The 17,198-nt window shown below is 36.4% G+C and overlaps 2 protein-coding genes across 2 annotated transcripts; both read left to right on the plus strand.

Moving 5' to 3' along the window:
* Positions 1 to 2,493: 2,493 nt before the first annotated feature.
* Positions 2,494 to 5,429, plus strand: LOC110895482 (acyl-CoA-binding domain-containing protein 3). Its single transcript, XM_022142803.2, has 3 exons — positions 2,494 to 3,681; positions 3,852 to 3,957; positions 5,012 to 5,429. The coding sequence occupies exons 1-3, from the start codon at positions 2,699 to 2,701 to the stop codon at positions 5,021 to 5,023; spliced, it is 1,101 nt and encodes a 366-aa protein (XP_021998495.1). The 5' UTR covers positions 2,494 to 2,698; the 3' UTR covers positions 5,024 to 5,429.
* A 1,948-nt stretch (positions 5,430 to 7,377) lies between these two features.
* On the plus strand, positions 7,378 to 12,024 carry LOC110895481 (molybdate-anion transporter). The gene is made up of 9 exons (XM_022142802.2): positions 7,378 to 7,733; positions 8,385 to 8,529; positions 8,634 to 8,802; positions 8,890 to 9,145; positions 9,702 to 9,790; positions 9,881 to 10,063; positions 10,151 to 10,236; positions 10,326 to 10,410; positions 11,553 to 12,024. Exons 1-9 carry the CDS (start codon positions 7,397 to 7,399, stop codon positions 11,688 to 11,690), a joined length of 1,488 nt encoding a protein of 495 aa, XP_021998494.2. The 5' UTR covers positions 7,378 to 7,396; the 3' UTR covers positions 11,691 to 12,024.
* Positions 12,025 to 17,198: the final 5,174 nt, after the last annotated feature.

Below are 17,198 nucleotides of genomic sequence, written 5' to 3' on the forward strand. Positions count from 1 at the left end.
TTTGTCTCCCTCAAATTTAGTTAATTTTTTTAAAACTAATTTACATTCTTACCCTCTGATTTTTAATAGATTTATCAAATGTCTGATGAACTCTAATAAAATTATTTTCACCCTTTCTATACCGCTAACACTAAAACCTCCAAACTTTAATATAGTTACCGCTTTAAATTTTAAACGAATTTTCGTTACAATTTCATGATTTTTTTACATGCTTCATATGTCTATATATAGTATTAAATAATATTAACGTGCACATGAGTTATTTTTATCTACATTTTGACATTAATTTTCGTAACGTTATTTTTAAACCGGCCGATTATTTTAAATGTTTTAAACCATTTGTTTTTTTTAAAACGTCCGATGCTAATGTAAAAATATACTATTGTTACATATTTTTTTAACTACACTTAAACCGACCCATTAAAAGATGTTATTCTATATATTAAATAGAGTTAGAAATGTGATGTACGCGTGCATTATTTTATATAACATAATTTTGGAGGATAAAAGACACACAATTTACGAGTATTATAGGGAGGAGACGCAACCAAATACTAAAGATATTGGTGATGAAATGATGGAATCGAACACAGTGGAAATTTATGACAGTCAGATACATCACAACCTTCGAGCGAATTTGGTTGAATACATTTGGAGTGTTTCGTGAAACCAAAATGAGGAAGATGATAACTAAAAAATGTATTTTTTATTAATGTTTTTTTATACATATGCAACGTTTCTTTAAGTTTATATAAATTTTTATTAATGTGATTTCTCTATTTAATGTTAATGTTTTTTTAATTTAATAAATTTGTTTTATTTTTTTTTTAAAAATAAATAACTATTATCTATAGACAAAGTCGATGCCTATGCAACCGACCTTTGTCACCTCAAACTACATATATTTAAAGAGTATAAATAAACAAAAAAATAAATTAGATAGCAGTGCAGCTGGTTTTATTGATTCTATTCAAAGACAAGGTTTTGTGTTCGAGGCTACTAACTTCCTTTTAATTTTAACTTTTTTGTTTCTTCTTTGTTATTTTTTTATTTGTTTTCTATTTATTGCTTTTCTTTCTTGGTTATTTTTTTGTTTGTTTTCATTTTGTTGCTTTTCTTTCTTGGTTATTTCAATAATAACTATAACTAAATATGATCATCTTATTTTTATACTAAGTTAGAGTTTCATAAATTACACGAGTTGAATAAATTTATTATTACACACTTAGTAATAAAAATAAGTTAAATGACAAAGGTCGTGCTACAAAGAAACTACTCGAAAAAATAACTATGTTTTTACGTGCTTATTTTTAAGTACATTCCGGTATAGACCAAATTGACGTGTTTTTTCCTCTCGGTAATGAGTCTAATCAAATATAATACATATTCGTGTTTATTTTTATGTGTGTTTTCAAGTGATCTGTATTTTGACATAAATTGTGTTCGGAACGAGCTGGGTCAAATATCTTACGTTATAAATTCGGGTTACTTTAGGTTTTGGTACCGCCACAACGCGCGACGGGTCATTATATTAGTAACATCTTAAAGTAGAAAGTCGGTGGCATTGGCCACCGACATACAATTACTTTGCTTTTTTACCCTTCAATTTTGTGATTGTGTCCTTTATACCCCAAACTTTGTCATAGTTTTCTTTTTCTTATTATTACCCCCTCTTAGCCCTTAAGTTTAAGAAATGTAATTTTTAACCCCGTAACTTTTTTATGAACTTTGTAAATTGTCACTTTAACCCCTCGAGAGTTTTTGACTTGACGGTATAATTCAAGTTAGTCGGGTCGCATATAATACGTTATGATTGTACGGTATAAATTCGATTTGCGTTGTGTTTTGATCCAATCGCAATGCAGCTATATGTTACGTTGAGTTCAACCGGATACGTCGAAACACGTGTTTTTATAAGGTTAGCGCATCACATAACACTTGGACTAATCCATTCGACGTTTGCAACGTACCCGCGCCGCAACGCGCACGGGTCTTATTAAGTAGTTTGCTTTTTTACCCTCCAACTTTGTGGTAGTGTCCTTTATACCCCCAACTTTGTCATAGTTTCCTTTTACCTCCAACTTTATCAAATCTCATTATTACCTCCTCTTAGCCCTTAAGTTTAGGAAATGTAATTTTTAACCCCCTAACTTTTTATGAACTTTGTGAAATGTCACTTTGACCTCTCGAGAGTTTTGACTTGACGGTGTAAATTCAAGTTAGTCGGGTCGCATATAATACGTTATGGTTGTACGGTGTAAATTCGATTTGCGTTATGTTTTGATCCAATCGCAATGCAGCTATATGTTACGTTGAGTTCAACCGGATATGTCGAAACGCATGTTTTCATAAGGTTAGCACATCACATAACGCTTTGACTAATTCGTTCAATGTTTGCAATGTACGCGGACCGCAACGCGCGCAATTATTAGTAGTATAATGTTAAGTATTGAATATTGAATAACGATATAATATAACAATGTTAAGTAACAATATTTGCCGGTTGAACAATGGCGGGCTCCAACACGTCAGAAAGAAAGAAGAAGCCACCGTTGAAACTGTACTACAAATTCCGAATATCGTATATACTTTTCCCCCTTCCCCAAAATTCCTTTTTATCCTTATTAATCTCTCTCAATCACACCAAATATTTGTCACCCATCGCCTAATTTTCGAACCCTTTAACCATCTGTATCATATGGAGCTTTTTCAAGAACTAGTCTTCACAATCTCCTTCTCCCTCATAGTTTCTCTGCTAATCGCCAAGCTCTTCGCAGTTGCATCGAGTTCTGATTATGGGAATTCAACCGTTTCGATCAGGGTTGAAGAAAAGATCGAAACAGATTGGGTTTTTTGTGGGTCTGAAAAGGATGAAAAGGTTGTGTGTGTTGAAGATTTGGGGAGAGTGAGTGAGGAGGTTGGTGTTGGGTGTGATGGTGATGAATTGGGAAGTGGGGTTGTGATCAAAGAGGGTGAAAGTGTCGATGGGGTTAGAGCGTGTTATGTGTTTGATGAAATGCCTGAGAGAGTTGAAGTTGGTGATGGTTTAGTGGGAAGTGATGAGGGTAATGTGGTGGAGTGTTGTGGATTGCTGGGAGAGGATTGTGTGAAGTCGGTTGAGGTGTGGGATGAGTCATCGGTCCGTGTCGGTGGTGAGTGTTATGTGTTTGATGAAATGCCTGAGAGAAGTGAAGCTGGTGATGCTGGTGTTGGTTTGGTGGAAAGTGATGAGGGGAATGCGGTGGAGTCTAGTGGATTGTTAATACAAAAGGATTGTGTGAAGTTTGATGGAGTAGAGCATGGATCGTCGGTCAGTGTTAGTGGTGACTCTTATGTGTTTGATGAAATGCCTGAGAGAACCGAAGATAAGGATGCTAGTGTTGATTTGATGGAAAGTGATGAGGATAATGGATCCTTAGTACAAGAGGTTTTCGTGAAGTCTGTTGAAGTGAAGGTTGATGAGGTTTTTGATGATGATTGGCAGGGGATTGAGACAACAGAGTTGGAGAAGACTTTTGGTGCTGCTGTGGCGTTTATGGATTCAAAGAGTAGCGCTGATCGCGTAAATTTGATGGATAATGAAGTGAAGGTAGAGTTATACGGGCTTCATAAGGTTGCCATTGAAGGGTCTTGCTTTGAACCGCAGCCGATGGCTCTCAAGGTCTCTGCTCGTGCTAACTGGTATACACCCTTTTCCTTTTAACCTCTTTTAGAGATGGTGCTAACTGGTATACACCCTTTTCCTTTTAACCTCTTTTAGAGATGCTGCTAACTGGTCTTTAAATGTTACTTAAATTCATAACCATTGGTACTTTGTTCTATGATTCTTAACATATGGAACCCTTTTTCAGGAATTCGTGGAAACGTTTAGAAAATTTAGGACGAGAGGATGCAATGGAACAATACATCACTCTTCTTTCTCAACACGTTCCAGATTGGATCGGAAGACATGCTTCTGTAAGAAAAGTTTTTTCATGTTACTGAGAAATTTATTTATTTATTCATCTAGAAGCAAACATTATTATCAATAATTACTAATCTCTAAAGACAGAATTGGACATATGACCCATCATAGGATTTGGTCTGAGTTGTGGGTCATGTTGGGACTGACTTTTGATCTTAGTGAAAGGGGTAGATAAACTTATGATGTTGGCTAAAAGAGATGGAAAAACAATAGAAGAATAGGGTCTAATCACTAATGAGAACCTATCAATTATTTTCTTTTACTTTATTTTAGAGATTATGGGTTGTAAATAAAGAGGCACGCTCAATGCATAAGCCGTGTGCTAAACTGATTCGTTCTTGCTTTGATAATATGTACGCCTGTATTTCGAGTACGTCGAAACTCGGCATAGTAACCGGAAGAGGATACCTAAATACGGTACCGTTAGCAACCGGAAGAGAAAACTAAAAATATAAAGTGGTAATACAACCAAAACGATATGAAAATTTACGTCAAACGTAAACCAATTGAAAGACGTACATAAAGATAGGGATGAAAATGTATTATGCCTGACCTGATTCAACCAACCTTAATTTATACCGACACATACATAAAAAATAAAACTTGAAAGTTTAGAAACTCGAGGGGGGTCAAAAGGGCATTTTACAAAGTTTTTAGAAAATTAAGGGGCTATAAGTGTCGATGCTGAAAGTTGAAGGGTTAGATTAAAAAAAGTTACTGTAGCGCCGATGTGATGGACGCTACAGTGTTTTTGACTTGTAGTTTAATACTACTAAAAATTACCACGAGCACTCCAATAAGCACTTGTACATAGTGTTGATCAGATGCGGTGGGAGAGGAAAAAAGGCGGGGGGGGGGGGGGGGGGGGGGATAGGACCTAGGCGGTTACAAAACTGCTTTATGCATCACATTTAAAATAATAAGTAGACATGTTTTATGTTGTTCTCGTAGTTCTCTATATAAACTTAATTTTGTATTGAACGTTGTGCGGCCTATGTAAAGTTAATCATTTGTGACTAATAGTTGATGTGTTTGTACAATATTTAGGACAAACAATGACATGAAGTTGTTGTTCCTGGGTTGATCTTGGCTCCTTGGCAGTATCTCTCACATTAATGGGGTCTAACTTGAAACTGCAGCATTTGTTGTCATCATGAGTTAGGCTATTCTATTTCAGGGCATATAAGTAAATAATAATAATAACTTTATTTGTAAATATAAAAAGGGTTATGATTGCTTGTTATGACTAGCATTTTGGATAAAGGTGCTAGAAATCTTCTCTTTTTTGTACCTAATTTACCATTGTTGTTGCTGGGCTCCTTATGGTGTATTGCTTGCTTGTGTTGGTTGATTTACAAGTGTACATGTGTATGTATGTATGTATGTATGTGTGATTGTTTCTCATGGTTTCAAAAACAGGTGTATGGTTATTGTCATTTTTTATAAGTATTATATGTTGTAGTAATCAATGTTGCATATATGAAATGAAAGGAAGATTTGTGCCATTTATATGAAAAAGAAAATCATAAACCAAATAAATAAAACCTCGATTATCAAAACAAGATTCAATGTATTATATAGCTACTGGTTCTACCAAACTGGGTTCTATCTAAGTATATAGGTTCTAAATCGGTTTCGGATTGTTTAGGATCCGATATCAAATTTGGATCTAGTTTGGATATGAACCTCGATTCTAATGTACAAACTACAAAGGATAATGAGGGTAATGTATAAAGGATGATGAGGGTACGTAATATATATATTGGCAAAAGATCAAATACAAATAGCTTTATCGTACGAAACGTACTAAAGGCATAAAAAGATTAAAAAAAACGCAATGGCATTTTTGGAATTATTTACTCGTAAAGTACTTATCAAAATTACCTTACAAATGATCTTGTAGGGTAATTTTGTAAAATGATCTTGTAGGGTAATTTTATAGAGTATCATAATTACTCTACAAATGATCTTGTGAGGTAATCTTAATCTTGTAGGGACCGTTTCACGCGTTTCGTACGTTTTGTACGATAAGGCTATTTATACAGGATCTTTACCCAATATATATTATGTATAAAAATTATAAAAATGTATTTTCTTTAAATGTAATCAATTATCTAAAGGAAAAAATATGAAGGTTGGTTTTAACGAAAATTCAATTTAATAATATATTAACTTCTACATACACATAACTATGGGTACTAACAATTAGTTATACAACCTGAAACACAACACAAAAAATAAATATAGTACAACTTTGAAGTGGCCGATGTAACTTTTTTAATACACATGGCGTAACAGAGCTTTGTTCATGTGCGTTCGTTTAGCGTTGAATTTGTTTACGAACGACTCACAAACACATATTGAATGGAAAATTTTGTTCGTGTTCGTTTGGAATTGAACTTGTTCACGAAGACAACAAACATATACAATTAAAAAAAACATTCTGTTAGATATTTTAGTGTAATCGGGATTGACTTGGTGATCAAAGCGAATAATAATACACATCAAGCAAGTTAGGAGGTGCGGGAGTGCACGCTTGTTTGAGTTATTATAATTCGAAGTGTACGGGCGGAGCCCGTACTCTACGGGGGTTCCAAGGGGGCAGCGCCCCTGGGAGCAGGGTCCAAGGGGCGGCAGCCCCTGGCGGGGTCCAAGGGGCAGAGCCCCTGGCTGGGGTCGAGCTGACAAAAATTTATTTTCATTAAATTGCCTTAATGAAACTGCATCAGAAAATTTTATTTTCTGGAATTTGTCACATTTTCGAAATGACAAAAATTGGCGGTTTTTTGGCAGTTTTGTCTGAAAATCTAAATAACTGCCACTAGGCAGTTACACCCCTAGAATTCCAATTTCGTAGACAGTTTCCTTTGGTTACAATCACACTGGTTCAGACAATTCGCACAAACAACATACACTGGTTCAATTTCTCGAAATCAGAGTTGTATCCGATTGAATTATTCGGGTGAACCACCGAAATAATTTGATCTGAGAGTGATTACACGCCTCTCTGATCATCCGGCAAACCGAAATTCCCCAACACATTCTTAATCCCAAACCTTCTTACGCACTTGATATTATAATTATAAACATAATTTTCCCAAAACAAACATAAACATAATTACTAATCTTTCAAATATCTAAGTTTCCATGACTATGACTGAACATCAACGAAACAAAAACAAACACCCATGAACAGTAAACGAATATATTCTCCAATGTTACGATCACAATTGAATAAACCATACCTCTTTTGTGTTTGTTCATTTAACTAATCAAACGAAATTCCATGTTCGTTTTTGTCCATCTATTAAACAAACTCCGCACCAAACAGTTTGCTAAACGTTCGATTCATTTGCAGCGAAACCGAAAACACAATAAATGATGTTTATGTGTTCACATTTGTATATGAGTCCGATTCACCAGGCCCGATCCATGTTTGCCCCATTTAGAGGAGGAAAGAAAAGTAGGGCACGTGCGATCGGATCTCCTGAAAATCGATCGATTTACTACTTACTAGTTGATTCGCATGATTCGGATCCAAAATCAAGGATCGATCTGCACATTTCGTCTCCAATGGGAGTTGTAATCGAGAGTGAAGTTTGGGAAAACAATCAGCCACTGTCAATATTCATATTCGTATCATGCTTACTCTCTGTTTTATGCTTGCCTCACAATTCCAGCAGGATCTCCACCGTTTTCGATCAATTACTTCCCTCTTCTTTGCTTCGCTTTCAGAGGAATTTTCTTCTTTTATTCTGTTTCTCATCAGGTCAGCCAGCAGTTAACTTCTTCATTTTGCAAAAAAAAAAAAAAAAAGCACATATGTATACTTCACATTATCTGTAAACTTAATTTGTTTTGCATTAGATATTCCTGAAAATTATCTGTAAAGTTGATTCATTTGCATTAGATACTTCTGAAAATTATCTGTAAACATGAAATTAATCTTCAACTTGATTTATTTGTGTTAGTTACTTCTGAAGATCAACTGTAAACTTGATTTATTTGCATTAGATACTTCTGAAAATTAACTGTAAACATGCCATTAGCTGTATATTAACTGTAAACTTGACATTAGCTGCACTACTAAAGTTTAATTATCTTCGTGTTGATTGATTGTCGTCGTCATCGTATAAATAGCCTGCAGATGCCGATTGAGGTATCATGATTACTCATTAGTTAATGACTGTAACTAGAATTGGTCATAGTAGAGGATCTATTCGTTTTGTTATATTCAGTTGTATTAGTAGAGTTAGTTAACATTCAGTTATGTTCTGTTTGTTATTATTAGGTTCTCCTATATATAAAAGACTTTGTCTTGTACTTCATTTTGATGAGACAGTTATCACAGATTTAGCTTTGCACATACTTGATTCACAGTAGCGCTTGAACTAACTATTGATATTTGCTTCTACTCTAGTAATGGAAGGTATGTGGTCAGTGTTTGGGGAGTACGAGATGGCATACTTTGGTGTAAGTAAGGAGCAAATGGTGTCATCTCTTATCATCGGTTCTGCATCTGCACTCTTTCTTGGGACTGGTTTAGGCATGCTATCTGACTTAATGTACATCTTTTTTCTGTTACACCTTTCTATATTGGTTAATCTTGTTACATGAACATATTCTCAAACATATTTAGTATATGATCTTCTTATGCTTGTTTTCACAGAGGTAGAAAGAAAATTTGCTTGATGTTTTGCGTTTTGCACCTTTTTGTCGCTATCTGGAAGCGGCTTTTCTCACATCCAAGCATTTGGCTAGCAAGTGTTTCTCTCTCTCTAGCCAGTTCAATATTTTTATTCGGTTTTGAAACATGGATGGTGACCGAGCATGACAAGGTTTATGCTTTTCTGTATCTCAATAACCGTTTATTCAGAACCTCATGACACGTATTTCTAAGTAGAGATACCTTGTTTTTTTGGCAGTTAGGGCACAGGCTGGATTCGTTGAACGAAATGTTTTGGCTAATGACTTTTCTTGAGTCTGCTTCTTTGATCGGGAGCCAAGTGGTTGCAAATTGGTTGGTTAGTAATGAGCTTAAGAAGAATATGTTTTCACCTTCCACTGCTACCGCATTACTGGCGGTTGTAAGTATCGTTTCCATTGCGAGAGAATGGCGGGAATCTCCACCTGCAAGTATTAAGGATTATCGGATATCACTGAACACACATATCTTCTCTGGTAAACACACAAACATCTCTCTTTGTCTGTCTCTTGGTATTAAAAAGAGTAAACGCCATTTCGTCCCTGAGGTTTAGTCAGTTTTGCGACTTTCGTCCAAAGGCTTGTTTTTCCGCATCTAGATCCGAAAGGTTTGAAATCTTGCCATTTTCATCCAACTCGTTAACTCCATTCATTTTCTCCGTTAATTCAAGGGTATTTCCGTCTTTTTTGTCAACTTAAAGGGCAATTTGGTCTAACGCATTCGGTTAGGGGTTTTTTTTTGAATGCTTGTACATAAAGTGGAAAAGACCGAATTGTCCTTTAAGTTAACAAAAGGACAAAAATACCACTGACTTAACGGAGAAAAATGGATGGAGTTAACGAGCCGGATGAAAATGGTAAGATTTCAAACCTTTTGGATCCAGATGCAGAAAAACAAACCTTTGGACGAAAGTTGCAAACTGGCCAAACCTCAGGGACGAAATGGCATTCTACTCTATTAAAATTTATGGTTTGGTTTCAGGCTATAACCAGCCCATACTCACCTGTAATAAATGCGACATGATATTTGCAGATAAAAGAATATGGTTATTGGGCTGGGCACAATCTTGCGTTCAGTTTTCTGTTGCAGTCTTTTGGATATTATGGGCCCCTACAATAGTGGTATGATTCATACATTCCTGTCACCAACATTCAAAAGACAAATAAAATCCTTCTTTAAATATTAATTTCAAAGAATGTGTTGATTTCTAGGCTGATGGACGGGAAGTTAATCTAGGCATGATATACCCGTGTTTGTTGGGAGCTAAAATGTTAGGAAGCACAGCGTTTCCATGGTTTATAAACGGACCATTACCTCTCCGCACCGAAGATTGTCTAGTTTATGCATTTGTTATAGCAGGCATTGTTCTGTCTATAGTAGCGTATGATTACCAGGTACTTCATACTTGTTTTGTTTAATGTTACATTATGATAGCCATTAGTACATGATGTGTTATTTATCGGGATCAAAAACTCGTGCAGGAAATTGGAATTCTTGTCGGGCTTTTTTGCTTGTTTCATGCTTGTATCGGTTTGGTTTTACCTTCTTTGGCCCGGTTGAGAACTTTGTAAGCTATTTATTTATTTATTTTATACACTAAACTTATTTTTAATGATTTATCTTTCAATTATACGAGCGTACTTGTTATATTTACAGATATGTGCCGAATGAGTTGCGTGGAGGAATGATTAGCCTTTCTCTAGCGCCCGCAAACGCAGCGATTCTTTTATGTCTGATTCTGGTATGTAACTCTTTTCGTTTATTTGACATATAAGTTAAGAAAATTTTGGACACTTGTTAAATAAAGGTGTTAAATGGGTCGTGTCCACGGGTTGGTGGGTCGAACTTGAACAAGTTTGTGGACTTGAACTACAAACATCAATACATGTATATTAAGAGTACTAGGTTAGAATCCCGTGTATTACATAGGTTAAAAAAATGTAATTTATATACTGAGTGATTAAAGGAAATTATGTATTTGAAATACCTGTGTATTGCACGGGTTGAATAAAAAATGTATTATACTTGTTGAATAAAGTGTAATGTTATTTGTTAACAATTACAATCGTCATGATATGTCTTTAAAAATGAACTTTGAAGTTTGACGTAACATTTATAAATTCTATTAAGTTAATTTTTAAAATATTTTTTTTCAAATGTGTATTAACTTTTTTTGTGTAATTGATAAATGTTAACTCAACTAAAGTGTACTTACTTCATTAAATATCACACACTTAAGTTAACTTAAATTACAATTATAAACATATTGAAGTATTAACGTATATAAGAAATTAAAGACTAAAATTGGATTTTTTTAGTACCACCTATTTTCTTTTTATTGTTTGCTTGGTTTAAAAAAGTGCGCCTTAAGAGTGGTTAAGCGCAAAGCGACCCTAGGCACAAAGAGGTGCGCCTTGTGTGACATAAGGCGAGCTCTGTACAAAAAGCACACAAAAAGCGAGCTTTTTTGGAAAAAAATCCCTCTGAGGCGCGCGCTTCTTGTACAAAAGGTGTTTTTGTGCTTTAGAGTGTTATACATGTAGCTAAAATAGTTGTACATTTAAGTGAATTATACATTAAATCATATGTAAACCTTATTTAAGTGAATCATGCTATATTTTCGGTAAGGGATGCTAAAAACCTATAGGATATATATAAAAAATATATATATATATAAACACCTTGCGCCTCGCGTGCGAAAAACCCTCCACTTTTGCGATTTGCGCTTTGATTTTAGACCTTGTTGCCTTTGTGCGCTTCGCGCTTTTGAAACCAAGATTGTTTGACATATTTTTACCATTCAAACCATCCAACCACATTAAACATTTGAAACTTTTTAGAAATCATAATGGCAAAATGTTGATATGGCTAGTTATGTTACAGAGAGGTTACAGTGGGAGCATTGAAAATTCAACTATAATAGCATTCGGTGCAATCGGCTTATTCTCAGCAGCTGGTTGCATGCATTTGTTGAAGCAATCTGGCAAACACTCACCCCATCAAAACTTTCACAAACACTAACTGCACCGTTATCATGAGCACCACACATTTTGGGCTAACCTGTCACCTGACCCGGCTCAATTGGGGAAGAAGACTGGAACCAACTTCAGTTTGGAAGTTACGCAGAAGCGTGGCAGCTGAACGAAAGACGGGTTAAGCTGTGTTTTGTCCAGGTGAAATTTTGTGTATATTTGAAAGGAGTTATATAGTGACTGTTTCAATTGATTACTAGGGTTTGAAGAGATGAGTTGGTATATTTTAGCTAAGAATTTAATATTTTAACTGTATTTTATACAAGACTGGTAGTCTTTTAAGAAGATAAAGGGTTGATATAATTAATTGTTTTTGTTATTAACGACCTCGCTGCCAACCTTTTATTTTTATTTTGTCGTATTATAATATTTCTGTATATTGGTATAAATGTAAGCAGTATAGAAAATTGTTTTTAGTAGTTATGGTTTTCGTCTGTGTTTTGGTGAAAATCTCAGTTTCAGTTATATTTTTTTGAGTAAAATGCATGGATAGTCCTGTGGTTTTGTAGAATAACATCTATAGTCTCCAACTTTTGGAAATTACACCGGTGCTCCCTGTGGTTTGACAGTTTGTTACTCGGATAGTCCCTGGAGTGGATGGGTGTTAGTTTTCTCAGTTAAGTGGGTATGAAATGACTTTAATGCCCTTACTGTATTAAAAAAATATTAAAAAAATTTAAAGATAAGTTAACTCAAGTGGGCCCCACTCCACCCTCACCCTCAAATCTGTATTCAAATCTGTCTGTTACTTCCATCCTTCTCCGGCTCCCTGTTACTTCCATCCACCCACTTAACTGAGAGGTACCAAAGCGTGTGTTAATTGCATCCAATTGTAATGATTGTGTAGTGATTTAGGAAAAGTTACAAGCCCTAACCCTAATTTTAAGTGTGTAATGGAAATCAAACTTATAATAAAAGACTACAAATAATGCCACATGGCATTCTCTTATATAACCTTATAAATTTTATTCATATTTATTTAATAAATTTCTTTTAATACTAATATTCTATTAATAACTAATATATAGATATCATTATTTTTATCCTTATCTTTATCTAAGATTAATAAATAACTTTAATTTTGCAATTTAGACCCTTTGTTTTTTTTACTTTTAACTCAAAGTTTTTCATCTTTTGCAATTTAATCCCAAATCTTTTTTATTTTCAATTTTGGCCCACCATACTTTTCATCTTTCCCAAGTTTTTCGTTTCGTTCTAAATTTTGTGAGTTAACGCACAAAACGTGCGTGTGGGGTTCAACAATTTTTCGTATATTTTTTCCCGTTTGACTGGCCAGTCACAACACATCTATTTTTCTCTGTTTAACAAGTTTGTCCAACGCACGGGTCCTAGATTGACTTTAGTTATTTTTTTTCTATGTTTACGTTTCGGTTTAATTTCTCTACAACAAGCGTTCGTGATTCAAAGATTTTACGTCTGCTTTTCGCTCGGCGTTATTTTTTTCGTTTTTATTTATTTTGTTTTTACGAGCTTTTTCAGTGTTGATGGTCGTTGACTTGACATAGTTTTACGACAACCGCTGCAACGCAGGGGCTTAATACTAGTTGAGAAATATAATGCTGAAATTGAGGGATTAAAAGATGTTCAGACTTCAGAGTGTGAAGAAGGTGGAGGTTAGTGGTTTGGTAGCTTCATCATTGCTGTTAGGTGATCAGGTTTATAGTCGGGAGCGAACCGAGTTGCGGGATGGTGATCGGAGTTGTGCGGGGATGCTGGATAGTGATCGGAATCGTACTAAATTACAGGATGGTGATCAGAATGGTATTGAATTACAGGATGGTGATCGGAATCGAATAGAATTGCAGGATGGTGACCGGAATAGAAGAGCATTGGTGCATAGTTTTCAAAATCAGGATCGAATTGAATTGCGGGAAAGCCATCAGAAATGAAGAGGATTTCAGAATTAAATTATGATCAGAATGGAAGTGCATTGTTGGTTGGTTCTCAGAATCAAATCGAGGGTGGGGGTGGGGGTGTTCAAAAAATTCGTGGCTCGCAGCTCGCTCGAAACTCGCTCGAAAAAAGCTCGAAGAAAGCTCGGCTCGAAATTGGCTCGGTTGTAAACGAGCCAGCTCGGCTCAGCTCGATTTATAAACGAGCCGAGCTCGAGCTTGGTCTGGCTCGGCTCGTGAGCTCGTGACCTGGCTCGATAAGGTTTACATTCTTCATTTTTTTGTCCCACATCGCTTAGAAAACAAAAACTAAGGGTGTATCTCCCATATAAAAGAAGGTAAAGACAAGGAGAAAGTGAATTAACTATTTATACTTGCATATTTAGCCATATGGTTAAATTAAATGGCAATTATGGCCCTTAGTCTATGAAGAAATTCATTTTTAAGGGTTTTTAAGTAATAAATTTTGCGGTTCTTTGTTAGTTCGAGCTAGATCGAGCCGAGCTAGCTCGAATTCTAATCGAGCCGAACTCGAGCCTCAAATCTCAGCTCGATTTAAAATTCGAGCTCGAGCCGAGCTCGAGCTGGGTCTAGCTCGGCTCGTTTACAGCCCTAGGTGGGGGTAAGGGTGGGGTGGGGCCCACTTAAGTTAACTTTATCTTTTAATATTTTTTAATACAGTAAGGGCATTAAGGTCATTTCACACCCACTTAACTGAGAAAACTAACCCCCATCCACTTCAGGGACTATCCGAGTAACAAATTGGCAAACCACAGGGAGCACCGGTGTAATTTCCAAAAGTTGGGGACTATAGGTGTTATTTTACAAAACCACAGGGACTATCCGTGCATTTTACTCTATTTTTTTTTGTGTACGACCCTGTGTTTTTTATTAATGCTCACAGTCGCAGGAGTAAGTTTATCATTGATTAGCTTTGGTGGTTGTGTTTTGTTCAATGGTGGCCGGATGGTTGTACAACGGTGCAGAAACAGTCTGCGGTGATTGTGATATACGGACTAGTACAGGTCGTCGGAGAGTTAAATTTGCATAGGTCGTCGGTGGGGCTTCTTCGTTTGTACATACATCGGCTAATTCCAAGTAGTTCTCAAAAAAATATTTTTATTGCTTTAAATAGTAAAGGTATTTCACTCAGTTTCATAAACGTTAGCAACATAGTTGTAACAATGTTAGTTTCATAAGCTAAATTGGCAAGAAATGAAAACCATATCGGTTTGTAGACACAAATAGAAGTCTAGAGTGTAATAACTCAAGTTCTAATATGGATTATAGTTTAATAATAATATTAAATAGTTAGGTGATGTTTATGTATCTTGTTTTTTAAATAAGGCAAATTGGAAAATAATAATCCCATCTTTCTGAAATTGGTCGATAATAATCCCAAATCAGTTATTAGCCAATAATAATCCGATTTCGTCCATTTTTTTTTTTTTGTAAAATAGTCTGCCGTTAAAATAAGCTTAACGGAGTTAAGTGTTTTTTTCGAATTACAAACCGATGTTTTAGGGCTTTTGATCAGAACGAGGATACGAGTCGGTTGATGTAAAACTTACCCCGAAATTGTGTTCGAAATGGCTTGAATTTTGTTAATTGGAAGTTAAACACCCGGATTGAAGCATCGTTTTTGTGGGTTAGGGGCAGTATTTCGAGGTAAGTTTTACATTAATCGACTCGTATCCTCGTTCTGATAAAAAAACCCTAACACATCGGTTCAGTTAAGCTATTTTAACGGCGGACCATTTTACAAAAAAATTGGACGAGATCAGATTATTATTGACTAATAACTAACTTTGGATTATTATCGGCAAATTTCAGAAAGATGAGATTTGCCTTTAAATAATTCATCTACCTGAATTGTTGACATGAAATAGGAGATACGGAATTATACTAGTTTCTAAATTATTGTGTACAAGTCTACTTTACTTGCCACAAAAATTTACCCACTTTTGAAAATTAAAATACTTACTTTCTATAATTATCCATTTTAGTTTTGATTTTTCTTCTTATTCAACGTTTTAGGTTTTTTATATCAACCCCAATAGGATCATGAAAAATCCCAACTAGCCCCTTTATTTTTGAATCAATTATTGTATTTGAAGAGGTATGGTCCCAATTTCCTGCCTATATGGCAGAGACCACACCAGTTTTGAGCATACAAGGTGTCCACATCAGCAGAGCAATCCAGAAGCTTCTAGAAACTTCTAGAAGATCCGTAGGTGGCACCAAAGATGCTCTACCAGACACAAAGGACAACACGTGTCACCACTCCCAGGACGCCACATAGGCCTGCGGCAAATCAGGTAGTAGAGCTGACAACACCGGTACGAGGTCTCCAGCGTGGACAAATGAAAGAACGCCACGTGTACCACTACACCTGCCGCGACAGAGCAGACCAAGAGGATATTCCCTTTGGTCGGACAGCTGGCACGCGCCCACAGCTGGCATAGCTGCTCCTTCCTTCTTCACCCTCCGGCTATAAATAGGAACCTTCATCATTCAGGTTCAGGATTTTTACTCTCCATACTCACTCTATACACACACTGTTTATTTCTCTCAGAACAGTACTTATTCTCACGCCGGAGCCTGGTTAAGAGGGAAATCCCCTTTCTCCCCCTCTTAACGAGACTGACGGTGGTTACTGTTTTGCAGGTTTCGAGCTATTGTCACGAGTAAGGAAAGAGGTTGAACCCATAGACGAAATAACCCCATCGATAAACCTTGTGTTAATCGGTGTTTCATCATTGGCGCCATCCACTTTTTGCAAAACCAATCTCATCTCTTTTCTCTATTGAAAAACACTCGTAAAAAATGGCCGAACAAAATCCCTCACACCTAGTCGACGGAGAAGTTTCTTCCTTCGAACTCGTTTCGGACACAGCACACGTCCAAAAGGGTCAAAGGAACGAAACCATCCAAGAGGGACAACTGAACAACGATTTTCCTCCTATCTTTGGAAGTGTATCCAGGGTTGCTAGCCAAACCACAACTGGACCCACTTTCCAAACTCCACCAGCAAGAATCATCACTCAAACCACAAACGGAGCTGCATTCCAAACTCCGACCGGGGTGATACACCAGACACCCCCACCAATGCTGACACCAAGCCATGGAGCTGGCCCCTCAGCTCCATCGGAACAAGCACAACTCAATTACTCCGCTCTTTTAGGGCTACCCGAAGGAAAAACTCTAGCTTCCTGGTATGCCGAACAGATGGCGTCCATAAACCTCGTTTATACGCAACTCAGCGCACAGCAAGCTCTACTCCAAGCACAAGCTAACCAGTCAGCATTTGTAACTCCACAACCAAGGTCTCTAAGTACACATACAACTCAGCAGACTAACGCGTGGAACCTACGTCCGGAGAAAGGACCAGTTCAAAATGTGAGAAGACCAAGCGCGCACGACACGCGCGATACCTACGGCGAAACAGAAAGCAACTTTGTACAAAACCCCAACTTGCAAAGAAAACCGATCCAGGCTCGTTTGGGCGCGCGCAATATGAACACAGAATGGGATGAAGAAGAAGACGACCCAACATAAAAAGGGGAAACCACAGTGTTTAGCAG

Source organism: Helianthus annuus, chromosome 12, assembly GCF_002127325.2.
Source record: "Helianthus annuus cultivar XRQ/B chromosome 12, HanXRQr2.0-SUNRISE, whole genome shotgun sequence".
NCBI lineage: Eukaryota > Viridiplantae > Streptophyta > Magnoliopsida > Asterales > Asteraceae > Helianthus > Helianthus annuus.